The sequence below is a fragment of the Balaenoptera physalus genome, assembly GCF_965194825.1.
Source record: "Balaenoptera physalus genome assembly, chromosome: 10".
Classification (NCBI taxonomy): Eukaryota; Metazoa; Chordata; class Mammalia; order Artiodactyla; family Balaenopteridae; genus Balaenoptera; species Balaenoptera physalus.
Genome location: NC_138889.1, coordinates 49,424,712 through 49,447,217, shown reverse-complemented (window position 1 = coordinate 49,447,217; position 22,506 = coordinate 49,424,712). Strand labels below are relative to the sequence as shown.

At 47.6% G+C, this 22,506-nt stretch overlaps 2 protein-coding genes across 13 annotated transcripts in view; one reads left to right on the top strand and one right to left on the bottom strand.

Moving 5' to 3' along the window:
- ME3 (malic enzyme 3) overlaps nt 1-22,506 on the bottom strand; it is a 327,764-nt gene that overhangs the window by 52,714 nt on the left and 252,544 nt on the right. For all 3 annotated transcript variants that reach the window (XM_082410149.1, XM_082410150.1, XM_082410151.1), the window contains exons 5-6: nt 13,731-13,806; nt 3,567-3,728 (exon numbers count right to left, since the gene is read on the bottom strand). In XM_082410149.1, the coding sequence (XP_082266275.1) occupies nt 3,567-3,728; nt 13,731-13,806 (238 nt within the window). The remainder of the gene's footprint in view (nt 1-3,566; nt 3,729-13,730; nt 13,807-22,506) is intronic.
- Nucleotides 1-22,506, top strand: part of LOC309636759 (protein tyrosine phosphatase type IVA 1-like) — a 102,139-nt gene that overhangs the window by 61,408 nt on the left and 18,225 nt on the right. The window contains exons 2-4 of one of the 10 annotated variants that reach the window (XR_014250202.1): nt 2,105-2,157; nt 3,160-3,328; nt 3,493-3,548. The exons of 6 other annotated variants lie outside the window; for them this stretch is intronic. Coding sequence is in view for 3 of the 4 variants with exons in the window: in XM_082410264.1 (XP_082266390.1) it covers nt 2,105-2,277 (173 nt within the window). In the remaining variant the exon portion in view is untranslated. 3 more of the 10 variants (XM_082410255.1, XM_082410264.1, XM_082410256.1) reach the window with 3 other exon arrangements.

Below are 22,506 nucleotides of genomic sequence, written 5' to 3'. Positions count from 1 at the left end.
ATGCAGGGGAGGCGGGTACGATCCCTGGTCGGGCAACTAAGCCCACGTGCCACAACTAGAGAGAGAAAACACGCACGCCACAACTGGAGAGAAGCCTGAGCGCCGCAACAAAGAGCCCATGCACCTCAACAATAAAGATCCCGCCTGCCTTAACGAAGATCCTGCGTGCCCCAACTAAGACCCGACGCAGTTAAAAAAATTAATTAAATAAATAAATAAAATAAATAAATATAAAAAGAAAAAGAGAGAGAATGAAATGAGATTGAAATATACAAGGGCCCAGAACTATGCCTGGCCATTGCAGGTGCTAGCATAGGTCTTACTGGACGTGGTGAGAACTGCTTTCTCTCGCGTCTGTGGTGTTGCATGGCAGGTCAGGCTGTGCCCTGTCCCCTCAGCTGGGGAATCCTCTGGTCCTTCCACAACTCTCTCCCTTCCACACCCAGGAGGGAGAGCTGAGGCAGAGGCCGAAAGCCCCAGGGGGGGGAGAAACAGACACTTTGAGGAGACGTAACACATGAGCCATTAAAATGATCAATTAGGTGACAGTGTTGAAACACTGACAACTAAAAGATTCCACCCACGCCTGGCTCTCATTTATCTCCCTCAGCCTAGCAGAATGCCTGACACCTACTAAACACTTCATAAACTTTAAAAAAAAAAAGTAAAGAGAAAGTGCCCAAAAAATAATCTTCATTGAAGAAATCAGAACAAAATTAGGGGCACAGTATGATTAATTAGGTAATACTGTAACTACATCTATGTATACGCACAGAGAAACATCGGACAGGAGCACAAACGTAGCATAGTGGGAGAAATGCCATTTCCTTCTCCTCTTAAAATTTTGAATAATGTTTTAAAGTTACTTTAGTAATAAAAATTCTAAAAGTCAAGACATAATCTTTACTCATAAAGCACCAAAAACCCGGGCAGGCAGTGTGGTATGGTGTGGGGAGAGGAACACTCATGTGCATTAGGACCCCACTCTTGCCACTTATAGCAGATCTTCTTGGGCCAATTAATCTCTCTGGGCCTCAGTTTCCTCAGCTGTAAAAAGAGGGTAATAACTGAGCTCCACTCACAGGGTTATTGTCAGGCTTAAACAGGGTGGTCTGTGAAAAGGGCCTGGCCCTGATTACTCATAGTTTCTCACCATCTTTTCTGGTGGGTTTGCTACAACTTGGCACTAACTCTAAACTTTAGCACATCATTGCTGAGTGCTGGACCTTCAGTGATAAAGGATCTAAGGCATCTGCTAGAGGCAACCAACACCCTTCCAAGGGATGCAGTGGCCTCAGAATCAGTCTCAAGCCGTTCCACTTCTTGCCTAGGGCCAGCTTTTTGGAGAGAGAGAGAGAGAAGGTCTCAAACAAATCCAGTTGGAACACGGCAGGAGGTGATGGATGGGAATAGTAACTAACACAAAGTTTGCTATACTCATCCACGTTTGTGCGGTTCCACACATGTCCTTTGCGGCTGAGGGACAATTTCAGCAAAACCCAGGCGTGTGGCTGGGGAGGGGAACCACAGTGCAGAGCAGACCTTGAAGATGGGTCTTGATGAGCAGCTATAAGGCTGTGCCGCCATGCAGCCTCCCTTCTCCTAGGCTGGCGGGGAGCATATGGAGGAGAGACTTAGCGGTGGGAGAACACCTAGTAACTTTCTGGTCCAGGCCCTAATTGTACCAGAAGGGGATGGTATCTAGACAGGTACAGGGACTCACCCGGCTGTCAGGGGTACCGGGACCAGGGTCCCTGCTTCCCGGGCCAGCACTTCTCATGCTCCCCTTGTCCTCCCTCATCCCCCTCCCACCCCCGTGAGTTCTCAGCTCTGAAGCCAGGTCTGTCTGCTGCTCCTTCATTTGACCGTATCTGTGGATGAAGCCTGAATAAGCATCACTTCTCATTAGAGGCTACAGTGCTTGTTCTTGTTTAGAAATGAGGATGTTGTGTGGCATCCAGGGAGGAAGGAGGCCATGCAGAGTCACAACAAGTTTTCTAGAGAAAGATCAACTCAGAACGCAAATAAGTATAAGCTTTTTGACAATATGAATCGAGAATCTAAAAAATGACCATTCCCTTTGCTTCAATATTTCCTTTTCTAGGAATTTATCCTTGGGAAATCATCAGAGATGGAAAGACTGATCTGCAAAAACGGGTATCAGAGCACAATTATATTTGCAAGAAGACCAGAAACAACCTAAATGTCCAAGAGTGGAGGGTTTCTTACGTGAATTGTGATATGCCAGGCAGCTATGAAAATGACATTGTGGAATAATGGCTAGTGACCTGGGAGAAAACTCAAGACATACATTACACTTAAAAAAGCAGGATACAGGGCTTCCCTGGTGGCGCAGTGGTTGAGAATCTGCCTGCCAATGCAGGGGACATGGGTTCAAGCCCTGGTCTGGGAAAATCCCACATGCCGCGGAGCAACTGGGCCCGTGAACCACAACTACTGAGCCTGCGCGTTTGGAGACTGTGCTCCGCAACAAGAGAGGCCGCGATAGTGAGAGGCCCACGCACCGCGATGAGGAGTGGCCCCCGCTCGCCGCAACTAGAGAAAGCCCTCGCACAGAAACGAAGACCCAACACAGCCATAAATAAATAAATTAATTAAATAAAAAAAAAAAGCAGGATACAAAACTGTATATGCAATATAAACTTAATTTCGTTTTTATAAACGTTTCAGAGGGATAAGGCTGGAAAGAAATATCCCAAATTGTAAACAATGATTATTACTGGCTGTGTGACTAATATTTTATTTTTAATACTTCTCTGGAGTTTTCTCAATGAACATGAGAAAACGTTTTTCTCAATGAACATGAGAAAACGTTTTTCTCAGATGGACATGCACTGATTTTAAACCCAGAGATAAATACCATCAAGAAGAAATTCTTTTATGTTCATGATACAGAGACACAGAGCTGAGAACTGCAGACATGCACAAACACCGTGACCCAGCGTGGTGGTACCCAGAGCAGACAAACTCTTGGCTGGGCTTTGAGCTCCTTAAATCCTAAACCTCCTGGAAGCCTGCAGGTGGCCCTCAGCCACAGCTCGGGTCAGTTTCTCTCCCTGGGCTTGCAGGATGCTCATCTGCCTGATCCAGACATTTCAGCCCTTGGTCCTGGTGCTTTGAGTTTTAATCCTTTTACAGGGGTAGCTGGCCTCTAAAATGCTGAAAAAACACAGCCCAGCAGCCACTCTCGCCTCAGTGGCTTTCTTCACTAATGGATCAGAGAGGGGCCATGAGGGCAATGGAAGCTGCCTAGGGACACGGGACAAGGAAGCACAGAAAGCCCGCGCAGGGGCTACCTTGGCAGGAGGTAGGGGAGCAAGAAGACCCAGCAGTGGCTGGGGGAAGAGGATGGGACTGGGAGAGTGGGGTGGGCAACCAGGGAGGAGAGAGGTCCTGGCGTCACAGCCATGTAGGGGAGGTGTCCTGGCAGCGGGGACCCCAGAATGAAACGTCCTGATGCTTTGTAAACAGAACCACCACGCAGAGGTGCGCCCCACGCCATCCCAGCTGCCACCCTCTGGCTCCCGGCCCAGGCAGCGCATTACCTCGTTGTTGGTGCCCACGTCCAGCAGGACAGGGAGGCACTGCTGCGGGTTGACGCCTCCGCACGCCGTGTACAGGGCCAGCTTGCCCACGGGGATGCCCATGCCGTAGCAGCCCAGGTCTCCCAGGCCCAGGATGCGCTCCCCATCAGTCACCACCACAGCCTGAAAGACAAAGCAGGACGCCATCAAGCCGGGACAGCACCTCCTGTGACAAAGTGCTCGTTTGTACAGCACGGCAGGCCTGCCGACTGGACGCCCACTGCCTCTGCTGCGGGATGAAAACAGCTTCTCTGGGATACAGCCAAAGGATTCTTTCAACTGTAGGTGGCGGGTCCTTCCCCCATCCCCTCCCCTTTCTGGCAGGGCTGGAGAGAAACCCCACCGAGGTGAGATGATGGAAAGACACCGGCCTGCATTCTGAGGTTCTGTTCCTGCAGGAACAGCTGGAGGGAACCCACACCGAGTCATTCTCCCTCAAAGAAATTAAGCGGACTCTCTCAGCTTGAGATCTGGGGTTGGGGACAGGGAGGGAGGGCAGAATGAAAGGAGATAATAAAACAAGTGTTTATGCTGCTACTATAGCCCCAGGGTTTAGAGACCCATATATGTGCTCTCCGCCCTGTTCCGGGGTATAATAAATCCAAGCTGCAAAAAAACAGAGCTCCTTGTGACATCTGCTAGGGTCACTATTCCACGTGAAACCAGGAGGGTTCTCAAGCTGTACTGGGATTATCTTTGTGTTTTGGCAAAAAATCACCGAAGGTGTAGTAGGTACTAGACATAGTACTAGTTCCAGGCTTACCTACTGTGAATTAACAGATGCTGATGGAGCTGAGAGTGATGACAGAAATAATCATATGATAATGATGGCTATTCATTCCCTCATTCATTCATTCAATACATCTTTATGAAACACCTACTTTGTAAAAGACAGTGTGCCAAATCCTGGGGGACGGAGGTTCAGTTTGCTCATCTATAAAAACAAGAATGCGTGGACCCAGCCCTCTAAAGGACTAATGGGCAAAAGAGAGATGGAACATGTATAGTTATACTGACTCTGGGGGGAAAGTGTGAGGGCAGCGGAACAGTTCAAGGGCAGCAGAGATTGAGAAAAGGGAGAGGTACTTCCTGTAGGATAACCCTTCTTAGATGAGGGGACACACATGCCACACCTTGGACAGGTGGAGATTATCCATTAGGGGTGCAGCTGGGGAGAAAGGTATTTGATGCAAAAGGAAATTAAGTTTCAGGGTAGAAGTGGGGGGAATGTAGGCTGTGTGTGTGGGTTCAGGTCCCACGAAAGGAGAGAATGGAAAGTCAGACTGCGAGGGGCCCTGAATGTCAGGCCAAGAAGAACCCACCAGGGTGATAGTGAAGTTGTTTATAGGTCACCCCAACTGGCTCTGCAGCACTGGTTCCCTCCATCTCTAAATGAGTGGAGGTTTTGGGGCCACCCAGCCCTCCACTGGAACCAGCTTTGGGTCAGGACTTAGGACCAGCTCTGAGCTGTGGATGTCCTGGTTGGCCCCAAGCGTGGTGCCATGAGCACCGTAGAGGTCAGTTTACTCCACGCAGGTACAGTGGTGGGCACCGGGGATAAAGAGACGAAGACCCACTCCTACTGGGGAGGGTTTATGATCCAGCACCCACAGGCTCCGTGGAATCTTCTCTCTCCCAGGGTGAGAGCACACAGGGCTGTGCTGCCTTTTGGTAGAAACAGGTGTAGAGACTCGTAAAATCACACCTCACTGCTGGAAAGGGGGCTCCGGAGAGAGCAGCGGACCCATGAAGGTCGTGCTGTCCCCCTTAGCTTGGTCTCCTGCCTCTAGGGCGAGTGTCCCCGTCCTGCATCTCACTTGCTCCTCCCCCGCCCTGGCAGGGAGGCCCATCTGGGATAGTTATCTGTGTTTCACAGGTGAACAAACTGAAGCTCCTGGACCTTCACGTTCTGTACATATTTGTTAAGTATCAGCCAACGGCCAGGCACTGCGCTGGATGTTTCCACATCAGTTATCTTAGAAATATTAGATGACTTACCAAGGGCACCTTGCTTGTGTATGTGGCAAATCAAGATTCTAATCAGGCTTCGGGTACCTGGTTCAGGGCTCCTTCCACAACCCCGCTGGGCTGGGAAAAAGCACCTGTGCTCTTGGCAAAGTCCTGTCCTGTCTTGGTGCCACCCTCTCTGCAGCCTCTGACCCCCTGCTGGCAGCTCTCCCCAGTGGAGCCTGTGCTTTCATGCTGCCCCTCAGTGCCCAAACTCTGGGCATTTATCTACTGTCTCTCCTAATCAAAGCCTCCTTATTCTGGTTCCCATTCTCTTAGATTTCTCTCTGCTGAGGGGCAGTGAGTGACACGGAGTTCAACAGAGGAAATCAGCTACGACTCCAGGGTGTTCTCCTTATAACTCTGGGGCATTTCAAGATGGTAGCGGGGGAACTTCCCTGGCAGTTTGGTGGTTAAGACTCCACGCTCCCAATGCAGGGGGTATGGGTTCGATCCCTGGTTGGGGAACTAAGATCCCGCATGCCGCGCAGTGTGGCCAAAAAAAAGAAAGATGGTAGCGGGGCTCTGCAGGGCCACCCTCCCAGCCTGGGGATGTCCAAAGGTGCTTGACTACATGCCTGACTCCTCCGAGGGAATGTCTCACCTCCACCTGTCATCCACTCTCCATCCTGTAGTGCTAATGGCTGGATTACTGCAACAGCTTCACAACCAGGCTCAAAGGCCTTTAGTGACTTCTAACTGTCCATAAAATAGAGTCCAAAAGGCTTATCTCTTTAATGACAGGAACCCAACATACCTTCTGAAACTCTACACACAATTGCCCCCTCTAGCAGAACTGGCCTCACTCCCATCAGACACACTCTGAATTCACCAATAATCTCTAGCCTCTCAGCCTCTATATTCCTGTCTCTTCCTGCTCTTTCTCCAGCAGTGCAAATCCTGCCCGTTACAACCCAGTGTGATTTCTCCTGGCACTTGCTGTATCTACCACGCACCTGGCCTGCTCAACCTTCCTGTCTGCCTGCCTGCCTTCTGCAAACATTTATTAAGTACCTACTGCTTGCCAAGCCCTGCATAGGTGCGATTTAAAAATCTGATGGTGATAGCATTTGGGTTCTCATTTAACATTTTTAAAAATGTACATTTAATCTCACCAAACAGCCTAAAGGTTAATGGCAGGGGTTTTGGCATCTGATAACCAGTATTTGGATCTAGGTTCCTTGATAACCCACCAATATGTAATCTTGGGTCATCAGATAACTTTTCTGAGTTTTAATTTTCCATAAAATGGGAACAATAATAATGTCCAACTCGTCAGCTTGTTGTAAAGATGAAATGAAATAATAAGTGTCTCATTTTAACCAGGTGCCTTGTGCCTTGTAAGTGATTGGCAAATGGTCACTGCCTGTATATGATTATATTGATGGTTATTATTTGGGGCAAAGATTACATAGTAGAATTTTAATTGTTTCATCTCTCTTTAGTTCAGCCTCACCATAGAAAGGCCATGAAACAATTATATCTGTTAAATGAGTGAATGAAAAGGAAACCAAGGGGAGACCTTGGCAGCTTTTAAGAAAGTCTGGCCATGAGAAACTCAACAGCATTCTAACCTTGACATTGTCATTCATTCCAATGGCAAATACTGTCATCTCTAAGCAAATACTTACAGCTCACCATCTGCCAGAGATTGCCACTTGGATGTCCAATAGTCCTCTCCAATCCTCCAGGTCCTTTACCAAATGAATCTACTTTTCCCTTTTTCTCCTTTTCAACTTTCCACTTCTGCTGTCCTCCTCCTCTGTTACCTCCTATCTCCCAGGCTCAAAACTGTCCAATCTGCTTTGACTTCTGTCATCAGTCAACCACAGTCAACTGGTCACCAAGTTCTGCTGATTTGACCTGCTTCAATTTTTCACATCTGTTTCATGATCTTCATCCCTATTGCTAACCTTAGACCAGCCCATCCGCATCTCACTTGACCACTTTAGTGGTCCCCTGATTGGTCTTTCTATTCTTGGATTCTCCCTACTCCATTTCATTTTTCCAAAGCACACCCAGATTTGTCACGTTCTTGCTCCCAAACCTCCAATGGCTCCTGATGCCTATAAAATAAAGCTCAAACATCCTCAACTGACATTTGAGGCCTTCCGTGGTCTACGTCCAATCTGCTCTTTGAATTTCCCCTTTATCCACTCCATGCTGCATCCAAACCGAAATGCTGTTAATCTTTATAAAGTGTGTGTTTTCTTGACTACACGCCATTTTACACCTCAATCCGTATATCTCCTTGATCCAAACCCTACCATCCTTGCATGTTTCAAGGAACAGTTCAAAAGGCACTTCCGTCCATGAAGCTTCCCTTCTGGAAGTTATCACTCCCAACTCTGCATTCCTATAGCATTTTCCTCTCCCACAGCACCTATCCCTTTCTTCCTTGTATTATAGTTATATATATTTCCTTGTCTTTCATAGCAACTCTTTAAAGGCAAGTAAAGGGTCTTGTCCTCTTTGATTCTTTAGCACTTAGCTTGGGGCCTGCAATGTGATATGAACTCAGTAACCGACGGACAATGTCATAGATCCAACACAGAGAGCAAAGGCTCTTCTCCATGGGACTGAATTCAGAACTGGAGTAGATGAACAAGTTCAGAGAGAAGATGCTGCATCCTGTTTTTCGTGACGTCAGTGGAGCTAGAGCTGTGGGTCACTGGAGAAGTCGGGGTCAAAAGGCTGAGGGCAAACTTGAGCAGCATCCTGGGGTTTTAGAGCCCAGCAATAGCTACCAGTGGACTGGATCACAGTTTCCTTGTTAGGATGGCTTTTACAACTCATAACCCCTCTGCAGTATTTCAGATGGCGAGGAGGAGATTCAGACGACTGAGGGATGGTGTGGCCCATTCTTTCTCTGTCTGCCTAGCTTCTGACTTACTGCCGCCTCCCTCAGCCTAGGTGGACCCAATGGGGCTGACCCAGGACTGATCGGAGGATCATGCCTCCTTGCTTGCTCTGGCTCTGGTTTCCCTGGACTTGGAGCTTTGGGAATGGGCTGCCCATAGCACTGTGTGTGAGGTCCTCTCCTTCCTCCTGCTGTTCCTTCCTTCCCGCTTATCCTTCCCTTTCCTCCTCCTCTTCCTCCTTTTTTTCTCTCTCTCCACAACATAAATAATGCACAGTCCGTGGTCTCAAATCTTGGTTCCATCCCTCATGAGCAAAGCTGAGCTAACCTCTCAGCTTCCTTGTCTATAAAATGGGAATGATAACAACTCCTGCCTCTTGGAGGGTCACTGGGAGAAGTCAGTGAGTTAGTCTGTGTAGAGCACTTAGCAGAATGCTGGTGAGGTGGATAGGGTGCTGTGCCGCCCAGATTCCCCTTTTAGGAATGAAGGGGTTATTCTCCCAGTGGTACCCTCAGCTATGAGCCTATTCTGGGATTTTCCTCGACTGAAGACAGCCACCTTGACCCCGTTCCCAGGGCAGCAGCCCACAACCAATGAATGATGGATGCAGGGGTAGGTACCAAGGCCCAGATCCCTTGGCCCAACTCAGGATGACTCTGAAGGACCATCCTTGCTCATGAGCCTCCTCGTGCACTCAGCTGGGTCTTCCGGCGGCTCCCACTTAGCCCAACCTCTCTCCCTCTTCCCTGTCCTGCTTCCTTTCCATCTAGAGGTGTTGATCCCAAGAGCACTCCCTAGTATGCCAATCTCCATCTCAGAGAATGTTTCCCAGGAAATCCACCTGCTGACACCGAGTGGGGTTTAACCCATGGTGGGCGTGTGCATGACAGCCAGGCACTCAGCACTAACGTCTGGTCCAAGTTTAAAGGCCCAAGTGGCTGGTGCCCAGAGGCAGGGGATGCTCCTTTGGCTCCAGTACTCGGCCACCTCCCAGCACCTCCTCCCCAGAGCTGCTGGGACTGGGATGAAGGAGAGATTGAGGATCTTGGGAAAGCTCTTGGGGAGGAGGGCTTTTCTAAGCTGAGCATTCCTCCTGGCTCGGGGAAATGGCCTCTGTGGGAAAGAGTCAGAAAAACAGTTCTCACTCCCCTTTGTGATTTATGCTGGAAAGCTCTGGGTGGGCCAGGCTGGCCCGTCCTCCCTGAGCAAGAGGGGCCCACAAAACTTCATGGTCCCCAAGACCTGAGCTTTGGCCTCACTTCCCTCACAGCCTACTCCTATTACATCTCAGTTTGCAGTTCCGCTTTCTGGCTGGGAAGCCACAGAAACTCAGCTTTTATCTTCTGAATTGTTTCAGAAGCTTCTCTGAACCACCCCTCCCCTCCAGCCAACAACATCAGGGTCCAGAGATACCTGTGCCTTGAAAAGCTCTGCCTGCCTGCGCTATTCAGAAGCTGGGGAAGCAATGGCTCAGCAGCAGGGCTCTGGGTGACATCATCTCTTACCTGTGGATGACTGTGGGTACCACTTAACACCAGCTTGCTCATCTGAGAAAAGTCACGCCCCTACCCTACCCCTTCTTCAAGACCCCCCTGGGGGGTTTCAGAAGCACTCCTTACTCCACTCTGATCACAGTGTGAAAATCAAATGAAATACTGAAGGGGAGTCTCCGTTAGCACCAAAGTACCATGAAAGGGATAACGAGCAGAGATTCCCTACTTAGGGAAGGAGTTCTCCATCTCCTCTTTTAAAGGTAACTGGAGAAAACACACCAATAAACAAGAAAAACTGTGGCTTAGACATTCTGAACCTTTGAAAGGGCAGCCCTGGAGTGAGAGGGAAGGACCGTCCAGAAAAAGGCCGGTGATGGGGCAGGGTAGGGACTAGGGGTAACCTGATCAGTCCTATTTGACTTGTACACATGCCAAACTATGGGCCCAATATTCAGAGCTCCTGGTTTTTCTAGAGAAGTCAGAAATCCAGGGTTTAAAAAAAATTTTTTTTTCAAATGAAGTCTCTTAATTTTATAGAGAGAAAGTCTTTTTTTTTTTAATTTATTTATTTTTATGGCTGTGTTGGGTCTTCGTTTCTGTGCGAGGGCTTTCTCTAGTTGTGGCAAGTGGGGGCCACCCTTCATCGCGGTGCGCGGGCCTCTCACTATCGCGGCCTCTCTTGTTGCGGAGCACAGGCTCCAGATGCGCAGGCTCAGTAATTGTGGCTCACGGGCCTAGTTGCTCCGCGGCATGTAGGATCTTCCCAGACCAGGGCTTGAACCCGTGTCCCCTGCATTGGCAGGCGGATTCTCAACCACTGCGCCACCAGGGAAGCCCCAGAAGTCTCTTAATTTTAAAATGTTGTCCACGAATTCAAAATTTTCAAAAGTCACTTTAAATCAAACATCTCTAGGGACCAAATCGACTGGCTGCCCTTTTGTGGTCTGTGGTTCCCTGGTAAGGGGACCCCCTCCTCGGCCACCCTTAGGCGTCTGCAGTCTCTTCCCTGCACTGCTGTGTGTGCTACAGCCGCCTTGTCCACCTCCAGCAATGACAGTGTCCATTCAAGTGCCCTTCAGTGTTGTACAGACTTTATCACAGTTAATCCTCACAATTTCCTGTTGTGAGATCAGAGAGGTTATCCGCACACACAGCAGGTAAATGGAAGATTCAAGACCAGAACTCAGGTCTGCCTGGTTGCAAAGCCAGAGCTGACTCTTCTACATAGTTAGTTTCTGAGACTGACCTCTGGGCTCCTCCAAAGTGAAACAGGAGTATAGGGTGGAGGGGGAGAGGTGGCCCCAGGCATTCAGCCAGCCACTCTGGGGTACTGCAGGGTGAGTGGCCAACAAGTCACCCTGTTTGCTCCTCATCCTCGGGCTCCTATCTTCGGCAGCACAGACAGTCTACTGTAATTGTTTCCAGGTCAGTCTCTCTAACTAGCCTGCAAGCTCCTTGAGGTTGGGCCTGTGCACCTTCTTTATCCCTGAACCCCCAGGGAACTCTTACAGAACAGATGTTACTAAATGGCTGTTGAATGCAACTGAATTAGATGCACTGGCCCAGATATCTACTCGTGTAACTTATGCTTTTCCTAGAAGCTCTGGATGCTTCTCCTTGTTTGAGGCCTGCTGAGTTCCACCTCTCCCAGGGGACCCCAGAGCCCTCATTTCTCTTTCTCTAAAATCACAACAGGTGCATCTCCATCTCTCTGGAGACACTTAGACACTTAGGTTCTCAGAATATGTTGGTTGAAGTCCATGGATACTTAGCAGCCGAGGTTCTATTTTGAATTCATATCTTGATTTCCCAGTCAGAGTGAAGCAATTTGGGCTCGGGGTCTGTGTTTTTCTCATTCTACACTCCTCAAAGCAGAGCCCTGGGTGCAGTTTTGTAAAGTTACGCCCTGACAAGAGGAGGGATGGGGACCTGAAATCCAGCCCATGAGCCCCTCACCAAGGCCCTGTGGCAGGCTGGAGGAAGCGGCGCTTTTCTCTTACTGGTTAAAAGGGGGTGTCTTTTCATCTTATTTTTTAATTCCTCATAGCTTGCACAGAGGCACCATAGATGTTAGTGCAGACCCCATCTCCCTGCTCCTGGCACAGGGCCTGGTACCTGGAAGATGTTCATCGTGTCCATCTACTGAGTTCATTCAACTCAGCAAGCATCTACTGAGTGCCTACTATGGACAAGTTTCACCACGGCTGAACCGTCCAGGAAGGAGGAAAGATTAGTCTGTAGGACCTCAGAGCATGTCTTCACAGGGAAGGCTGGAGTTAACTTCCCATCGAGTGAGCTGGTTTCCCTTAATGTGCTCAAGATTTTATTATAGATTCATCCTAAACACACCTTGGAAACTTGCTTCTTCTGGGACTGGGACCAAAACTTGCAGGGCCAAGGCCTGAATGTAACCAGAGTCTAAGCAGACAGGCAGGAAAGAAGAGCACAGGGCACATCACACCCAGACAGACACGTACGAATTGAGCTCTTCACCGAGGCCAGGACTGGAGTCCAAGGGCCTCAGCTGTGGCTCAGGCCTGGCTCCTGAGAGCCAAGGTCTTGCCCTACTGGCTCTGGTTCTGAATGTCGCCACACCCCCCGAGAGGGCCAGAAGTGGGTGGGACACAAGGAGAGGTAGGTAAAGAGAAGCTGTACTCAGTGCCTGGTGGAGGGAGGTGGCCCAGGGAAGGGGCAGGGACGGAGGGAGGGAGGGCCTGAGAGCAAACAACTCTCAGCCTTCCAGCATTGCCCCGAGAGGTACATATACTGGGCTTGGTCAGGTCCAACCCCTCCCCTGCTCGAGTGCCAGAGATGCCCTCACCAAGCAGCCAGCAGATGTTCTGTAATTTTGCTTCACCCATTTGTTTGCAGAAGTGACAATGATCTTAGAATCCAGAGTCCCTGAAACTCTTCCATAGAAGTCCCCATGACAGAAGGAGATCTGGGGACACAGCCAGAGGCTAACATGTTTCTACAAAGCTTCACCAATTTTGCATTCTATATTACATCCTGTTTGTTACATATAAAAAAGTTTCCTTAAATGTTTCAAGTAAAATTGATGCTCCAGGAAACAGTGCCAGGTTCATTTTGTCACTCTGCATATGCGTCCCTTCCCCCCGACCCAACACATACACTGCGGTGTACAGCCAGGTGTGAAGACATCGCTCATCATAAACCTTTTCTCTTGGTGCAGAATGGCCCTGCCCTCCATCCTAGTCCCTCCAACGCCTGACCGTCCAAACTCTACCCCTCAATTCAAGGCCTTGCTCCAAAGTCACCTCTTCCACTAAGTCTTCCCAGATCCCCTTCAGGTTAGAAGTAATCTCGGCCTCCTTGAATACCCCCAGCTCTTCAGTGCCTTGTTTATCTCTGATCAGCTTCCACCTGTTAATCTTTGGTGGCTCTGTCTTATTTTCCTCATGAAAAGTCAGCCACTTGAGAAGAGGGTCTATGTTGGATTTTTCCCTGAATCCACCATGGAAACTGGCAGTGTATATTCAGCGGGTACTCAATACATGCACTACTACTACTACTACTACTAATAATAATAGACATTTTCACACGGATGCTTGGTTAATGCAAGCCTTTACTCCGTGGTGCGTTTGTGCTTGGCTGTAACTGGTCTATGGTCTGGGCCTGGGGAAGGGATGCAGTGTCTTGCCTTCAGTGTTGTAATGGCCCATTTCATAGCTGAGAATGACTCTAGCCCAGGCTGAAAGGATTCATCCAACAATAGAGCAATATCAAAGAAAACAGGGCCATACCTTAATATTATCTTCTGGCCAAGAGTTCAGCATTGTTGCAAGATGGCCCTTGTCATGAATGGTGATAAACAGCCCACTGGGAAAAGAAAAACACATACACACAGAGAAACCGGTCAGACTAGGAACAGAGCAAAGACCACAATTACTGTGTATCGTTGCATCAGTTCATTTTAACCATAGACCTGGGCAAAAGGGGTCCCTGACCAAAGCCCCAGCAATGTAGAGAGCCCTGCTCTGGTTTTCCTCCAACTCTTCCCCTCCAGAGGGCAAAGAGGTCCATGGGGCCGAGGGATGTACCCACCTGGAGCCTGTGTTCACAAAGCCTGTACCTTCCTTCCTCTCTCTAGATCAGGCACACAGGACCCCAGAATTCTCTGATTGAGTGGTCTCAAGGCTGCTTTTAGGGACTCTGTGAGCCTTTTCTCTGGGTCCCTCCTTCCAAGTACAGACTACACTGCAGTGGGTGGGTCCCTAAGCCTGAGGCTATGACTGGTACTTGGCCGTGTGGGTTGTGATGTCCAGACACACGTACACATGGCCTCTTGCAGTGGGGGATGGAGCTGGGGATAGGAAGAGGGGTGGGCTGCCAGCCTTGAGCCAGTTTTAGAGTCTGAGAATTCTAAATTCAAACTTGGCCTTCCAGACCATCATGAAGGTATATTTGTAAGGGTAGGAGGATGAGACATATTTTACTCAACAGTTTATTAGCCTGACTTAGAACTTTTAAGGTTTAGACCTAAGTCTGTGGATCTGAATCTTCTATCCTGGGATCAGTGGTGAGAGAATATGTACCTGGGGAGGGGAGGTGGGGAATGGTGCAGAGGATGGCAAGTAGTTTATACCACTTCCTTCTTTTCCTTTTTTCGTCCAACACACCCAAGAGAGAGACTCCTTTGACATGTGAAGTGCCCAGGGCCAAATACTCGGTCTGTTTTTGCCAGTGTGAGTAGGTTGGGGAGGTGTGGGAGAACAGTTCCCCATTCTACTTGCCTTGGCTAAATCAGAGAGCACTTCCAAAAAACGCTTGTCATGGCTTTAAGAGGTGCTTGGATTTTGTGACTCATTATTTAAGTCATGCCCTCGTCAATACCGTAAACACCCATGGCCCTGCTCTTTGGTCTCATCAGTCTTGTAAAACTCTCACCCCTTGAGGAAACCCACTTTCCGCTCCCTGTGCATCTCCACCCAGGCAGCGGAAGGCAGATGGAAACAATCTTACTACAGGGCAGACTGATCGGCGCCACCATCCACTCATCCTTGTCAACCCACATAGACTCTCAGTACTGACCAGCCTCTGTGCCTACAGAGTTTCTCTGGTCAAAATTCACTCTTTTCACTCTTTGCAAAGACTGTTTCAAAATCCTCTGTTCTCAAACCTCCAACTGCCTCACCTTTCCCCCCCACTGCCCTAGTGACCTTGTCTCTGATGTCACAGGAAGCATCTCTGTCAGTTTCCCACCAGCGAATCTACAAACTAATGCATCCACAGCCAACCTCTTTATTCCTCTTGTTCCAGTGAAAATTACAGAGCCTCACATCCTTGATTATCCCTCCTCCCTCTCTCTGTCTCTCTCAATCTCTCACTCTACTAGATTTTCCATTAGCCCTAAAATATGCCCAAGTCTATCATCTTAAAAACTTCTGGCTTCTGGTAGTGACAGAGTCACTTGGACAGAATAACATTTCTGCAGATAACAATGATGAGATGGTTAATTGTTAAACAATTTATGTTATTGTTATGTTACAAAATTATTTTAAATTAAGGCAATGGAAGTTGGCCAAAAACAGGCAGACACTGGACGGGAATCTACCTTCGAAAGCAGGAATTATATCCTTTGAGATCTGCAAATTTGCAGCTTTTGCCTGAGAGCAGTCTAATCTGCAAGCAACTTGGGGCAGCAGAAAGCCAAAGTCTTACTAGCTTGAGGTGTCAGAGAAGTGAGTTGGAGCTGGAAGAGCAGTCAGGAAGTGAAGGGGAAAGTTCTGGAAGGGAAGGAGATGCAGAGAGCATGAACTTCCAAGTCTGTGTGTACAACCTGCCCAAATCACTGGTTGACCACTCAGCTATGCATACCCAAGGGCCTGGCAAAAAAAGAAAAAAAAAAGCTGCAGCTGAACGCTGAAAGAACCCAGCAGAGACTTCCGTTGCTGCAGACCAGTAGGGACAGAGTTTGGAATTTGAGTCTGGCCAAGTGAATTCCTTCCTAGAACAAAACTTACTCTTCTGAGGAACAAAACAATCCAGAGTTCACAGAATCTAGGGTACAGAGAGGTCCATTATAATAGTCTGCTTACTTTATACATGTTAAGACATTTTCCACAATAAAAAATTTAAACAAAACAAGAAAAACACCACCAAAGCCCAAAGTACTCTTGACTTTCACGTTCCTTGCCAAGACTGTTCTTTCTCTCTCCTTCCTTCCATAGCCAAACTTCTTGAAAGTATTGTCTACACTAGCCACCTCCATTTTTTCATCTTCCACTGAAACATGTCTTTTCTTAATATCATGCTGCCAACACTGCTCTTGCCAAGGCCACCGATGACGTCCACATCCCTAAATGGCAGCAGCTTTCTAGTCCCCATGTCCTTTGGCTTCTCAGCAGCATCTGACACTTTAAAGCACTCCCCACCCAACCTCTGGCTTCTGTGACTCCACTCTCTGTTGAGTTTTCTTCTGCCTCTCAGGCCGTTTCTTCTTAGTCCCTCATGCTGGGTCATCCCCCTATCAGGTGTTACAGTTCCTCAAAAACTTGCACTATCCCATTCTCCTCCTTACTCTTATTCTTTCTCTGTATAATCTCATCGGTGCCCAAGGCTTTTGGCCAGTGACTCTCAAATATCTGTAGACCAGAGATTCTCACCTTGGGCACTGTTGGCATTTTGGGTTGGATAACCCTTTGCTGCAAGGGGTGGGGATGTCCTGTGTGCTGTAGAATGTTTGGCAGCGTCCTGGTCTCTACCCACTAGATGCCAGTTGCACCCCACGCCCTGTTGTGACAACCAAAAATGTCTCCAGACATTGGTAAATGTCTCCTGGGGAGCAAACGTGACCCTGGCTTTAGAGCCATTGTTCTAGACCTTTATATTTAACTGCTTGCTTGACATCTCCATTTGTATGTCTCAAAGGCACTTCAAACTTAACCTGTCCAAAACCAAATTTATGATCTAAACTTGCATCACTCTGACTCAAAGACAAGACAAAACGAAAACCCAAGACAAACTTGATTCTCTTCTCTTGCTCCCTTTCTCAGTGACTATTAGCCCCATACATCTAGTTTAACAACCCCAGACCCCTGGAAGCATCCTTGACACTGGCTTCTCCCCTTTCATGCAACCCCTTGCCAAGTCCTTCCTTTCTACTCTGTAATTAGCTCCTGGTTCATACACTTTATTTCATCCACGACACCACCTACCTGGTCCAGGCTCCCAATAGCTCTTCCTTAAAGCACCAAAATAACTTTGTAACATCCTCTCTTGTCTCTATCTAATCTATTTTCTACACAGTAGAAAGAGTGATGTTCTTGAAATCAAAGCCTTACCGTGTGATTTTTTTGGCCGTGGCTTGTGGGATCTTAGTTCCCTGACCAGGGATTGAACCCGCGCTACAGCGGTGAAAGTGCTGAGTCGCAACCACTGGACCACCAGGGAACTCCAAAACCTTACTGTGTTATCCCTTGTGATAAATATCCTTCATGTCTTTCCATGGTTCTTGGAATGAAGACCCAAGTCCTTAGCATGGTCTACCTGCAAGGCCCCGTGTGGCCTGGCATTTGTCAACTTCTTCATCCTGATTTCATTCTCCAGTCATCGGCTACACTGGCCTTCTTTCCATTCCTCCATGTGCCATGATTTTCTTACTCTAGGGCAAGTTCACATACTGTTCCCTCTGCCTGGTACCCCCCTGCCTCTCTTCACTCTATGTTTAGTTAATTTCTACTTATTCTTCTGATGACTTCCAAGTCAAAGCTGGGGCTCCTTGTTATATATAATCTCAAAATACCCCATACTTACATACACAAACCTATTACAGTTATTTGTGTGGCTATTTGGTTAATATCTTTCCCCCGTTAGTCTGTAAGCGTCATCAGGGCAAGGTGAACATTTATTCTGTTGTTGTTGACCACTGTATGCCCAGACTTAGTCCATAACGGATGCTCATACATAATTTCTGGATAAGTGGAGAAGTGAAGTACGAGAATGGTTGAAGGTTGAGGGATGAAGATGAAAGGTGCTGAATAAAGCTGGAGCGAAGGAAACTTTAATGTGTGTTATGTTGTAACAGTGTGCTGGGCTGGGCGGTGCTGGGCTGTGCCTGTGGCTTAGAGTGGGGAAATGCATGTATGAAGGCAGCGGACAGGCCAGTGGGGAGGAAAACCCCAGAGCCTAAGACTTGGGAGTTGCTGGGCTCTTTCCAGCATGTTGCTTGGGGGGCGATGTGGGTCTTTGAATTAACTTATTCATTAGGTTTGAGAAAAAGTTCCAGGAGTTTGTTGTGCCATTCTGAAACGATCATGGGGCACTCAGTTGTATCAATCAAGACAAAACCAAGTATCGGATTGGCTTTTTGGAACTTGTCGCTAAGGATCATCTCTAGGCAGTCTGAGTTTGGAAAAATCACACTGTGTTGATAATAATGAACTCCAAGGACTGAAGTTCAGGATGCTTCAAGCCATCCTGAAGTTTAAATAGTGGTACCTGTCTTGGTGTCGGTAGAAGGGTAAGTGGGCCAAGGTGAGCCTATACATCTGGACCCTTTCAAAGAACCACCTCCTCTACCTCCAAACCAGCTGCTGCTCTGAGGTGTGGCCTGAGGAGGTCTTGTTAGGGCTGTGACTCTTTACCAGCTTCTATTTTTCCACAGCTGCAGCTCTCATATACATAAGCAACTTCCCCTCAGGTCATCCAGAGCTAGTCACATGGAACAACAATGTTAACAAAGAGGCCAATTCTTCCCAGCTGGAAAAACCAGGTCTCAGCCCAGGGCTCACTGATGACTCATCGGAATGACCTTGGGGAAGTCATTTACCCACATTAATTAATCCCAATGACGCATTCCTGGCCTTTAGCAGCTCTTGACCCTGACCTGTTTTGGAAATGTCCCTCAGCCAAACAACTCCTGTTCTCAACTTTGTCTTTACCAGATAGAGGCTTAGTAATGATATTTAGAAAAAAGCTCACATGTTAAGGGGTAAGACACAGTCACCATTTTAGACCTTAGCAAAGCTCTGATGCAGTTAATTCTAAACACAGGAAAAGTGTGATTGTGGAAATAATCTGGTACATTAAAATAGGCTCTCTTTGTTGAAGATAAGAAGAGGGCTGAGGGACACTTCAAATGAATATTTTACAGTTAAATTTGAGCTATTAAAATTTCAAAAGACTACTTTCTGTTTTGCATATATCATTTTATTCTCTGAAGAGATCATACTGCAAAAATAAAACCTTTTGAAATGTATTAACAGCTTTTAATCACTTCTCAAAGTGCACTTCCATCTATTACATAACTTGCAGCTACAAATCATCCCAAAAGGATTGCCCTGGATGAGGATTCTGAGATATCTAGTCCAAAGACCTCACTTTAGAAACAAGGACATTGAAGTCCAGAGAGGTGAAGTGACTTCTTTGAGGTCACACAGCTCATAAGCAGCAGAACCTGCTTGAACCAAGGTCCTGAGTCCAGGGCTCTCTCTACTGACCCAGACTGCCTGTTCTCTCCATGGATCTAGTTCCCAACAGACAGCTAGGGATATGGACTGAAATGTACCAGAGATGCGCACTGGGGCCACTAATGAAATATTTTTCTCTGATGCATGTTGGTGAGGAAGTAAAATGTGCAGAGTGAGGGATTATGATGATAAACAAATGGACTGCAGGTTCCAGTAGGATCCTAGGGGGTTGCTTGCCAAATTTCCTGGTGGAACTGTATCTAGACCAGCTCAAAAAGAAGATACTCCGCAATGAAGAGTGGCCCCCACTTGCCGCAACTAGAGAAAGGCCTCGCACGGAAACGAAGACCAAAAACAGCCAAAAATAAATAAATAAATTAATTAATTAAAAAAAAAAAAAAAAGAAGAAGATACTTCCAGGGAAGAAAACTTCTTAGATGCCCTCAGCAATCTACTTTCAGGTTTAACCACTTCCACTCAAAGAGTGGGGCACTATTTTCTCCAGCAATACATGGTGATGGGGTTGGTTCTTATCTCTGCTGCCATGGTTGGTTCTTATCTCACGTTCTCATTTCTCAAGTGAGAAATGCAGACACTCACTCCTCTGTATTCCTTCTTAGCGGCTTCAGGAAGAATATCTAGGTGCCATGGGAGGCGCAGATACCCACACCTGCTTAGTCTCACCAGAGACCTCAGGCCCACAGGAGTCCCTGAGGCTGGCGTGGGGATTTTCAGGGACTACTTCCAATAAAACAGATCACTGAAAGTGATAAAGCTGCAAGTGACTCAAGTGAAGTTTTAGAGAAGTGGCAGAGGGAAGGTAGCATAGACTGGGGGTTAAATGTATGTGCTTTGCAGCCACAGCACTGGGTTCAAAGCCTGCCTTAGCTCCTCGCTGGCTGTGTGGCTGTGGACAGGTTACCCCTTCTTCAAGCTTCAGTTCCTCATCTGTAAAATGGAGAACTTGACACCAGTTGCTTCATGCCTTCGCTATAAGGATCAACTAAGACAATGCATATTTAAAGAGTTCACTGTGGTGCCTGCTGGCATGTAGTTAGTGCCCAACAAATGGCAGCTCTTAGCGTTGCTGAGTTAGTGTAGTTCGTGGTTAGGAGTGCAGGCCCGGCAGTCAGACCGCCTGGGTCCAAATGCAAGCAAAATGTCCAGTGAGGAACCTGGCTTATAGTAAGTGCTCAGTAAACACTAGTAGCTAATTATTAATTTGTATTTTATACCAAGACTTATACCAAGTTAATGTGCATGTTTGTCAGGAACTAGGATTTACAGTTATATGTGCTTTTGGTGAAACAGGAAGGCAGTCAAAGTTTGGTAGAAAATCTTGCAGTATGAGGGTCACTGAGTGAGGGCAAAATAGAGTTCTTTGGTGATGTACAGTTGGGACTAGTAGTTTTCCATGTTCCCTGCAAGAGCTAGTATTCAATAGGGTGAGATCAAGGGCAGCCTGAAAGGGAATACAAGTCACAAAAGGTCAATATTCACTCACTCACTCACTCATCCATCCATCCATCCATCCACCCATCCATCCATCCATGCATCCATCGGGCTTTTGAATATCTCAGGAACCCTGTTTGCCCCTTTATGCACGTTATCTTAATTCTCATGCAACACTCTCAGGCATCATCCCCATTCTATAGATGAGATTAAGACAGAAGAGGTGTGAAGGTAGAGGTGAGATTTAAGCACACGTCTCTTGGAGCATGGAAATGTGGCTCCTTTAGGTGTGGGATTTGGGACAAGTCTCTTCAATTCTCAGTGTCTTAGTTTTCTCTTCAGTAAAATGGGCACAATGGCTTCTCCATTATGGAGTGGCTGTGAGGAGGAAGCAAGGCAAGTTCACACACACTCTGCACACTGTAAAGCCCTGTAGACATGTGAATCTTCATATCTATCTGACCTTGACCAATATGGTAAGTCTGAGAGGGGGTGTTAAGTGTGCTAGTCTCTCTGGTTTCCTGACGGCCCTTTCTGGGTGAATGGGGTAGTAATTTGGGTGCCGAGGAGCTCTCTGTATTCCACAGCTGGGTCTGTTTTAATCTTTTCTCCATGAGAAGGAGTCAGACCTTCCCCCCCCACCCCCAAAATGAAGGCTGCTCTGTGAGACATAGGCTCTGACAGCTGGTGTCATGTTCTACCACCCCATCCTGAGGCACAAAAGGAGGCAGGAAGGTGGGAAGCTCCAGGAAGTGCTGGGCCTGGCTTCGCTGAGACGTGGAAGCATTTCCAGCTTCCGAGTCAATTATAGGCTGCCCCGGGGGATCCCGAGGCACTGAGCAGCCTGCAGTGAGCTAACATAACCTGAGCACTCAGCCAGGCTAATGTATCCTCTGAGTAATTAGAACGGAATGCCCCTGGCGCTCGTGGTGCTGTGAAGATGGGCCTCTGGGTGAGAGGCTGTGGTGGGAATCTCTCATTGTTAATAGCCGTTAACCGGAACAGGAAAAAACAAAAAACCAGAAATAACTGTAGCTACTGATACCTTCCCCCAAGTTTTTCCTGTTTACTTCAGGGAAGCAATTTTGGAACTTGAGGGAAGAAAAAATATATATAGTAAATATGACAAGCTGCCAACCTATGGAAGCAGGGCTTAAATGAATGTATTCCCTGCTTTACAGAACATTCCTGAAAAGTTGTGAGTTAATAAAATATACCTAAAATAATACCGTACGTGTACTCGGGAGGTTGCTGTTTAAAGGGAGGCTGCAGAAAATTGTTCAGGAACATAAATCACTGTCCCCCGATTTATGGCTTTCACAAATTTGGACTTTACTATTTTGGTTTCTAGAAACAGAACCTAGGTTCCTTCTCAGCTGATGCTTGGACATCAGGGCCTGAGAAGGAAGGACCAGAGAAGGGGGCAGCCCCCTCTCACATGGAGTTTTGGGGTAAATGTGTGGCCAGGGAAGGGAATGGCTTCATGCTTAACAAAAACTAAACACCTACTTTATTCTTTCACATATGTAACTCATTTGGCCTACAAGACATATTTGTTACAGGCTGTTCATCCTGCAACAGGGCTGACCTGACACATTGGGCTGGAAGCGTTTAAAGGCCAGTATGTGATTCACCATCTTCTCTTTTTCCTTTGCCG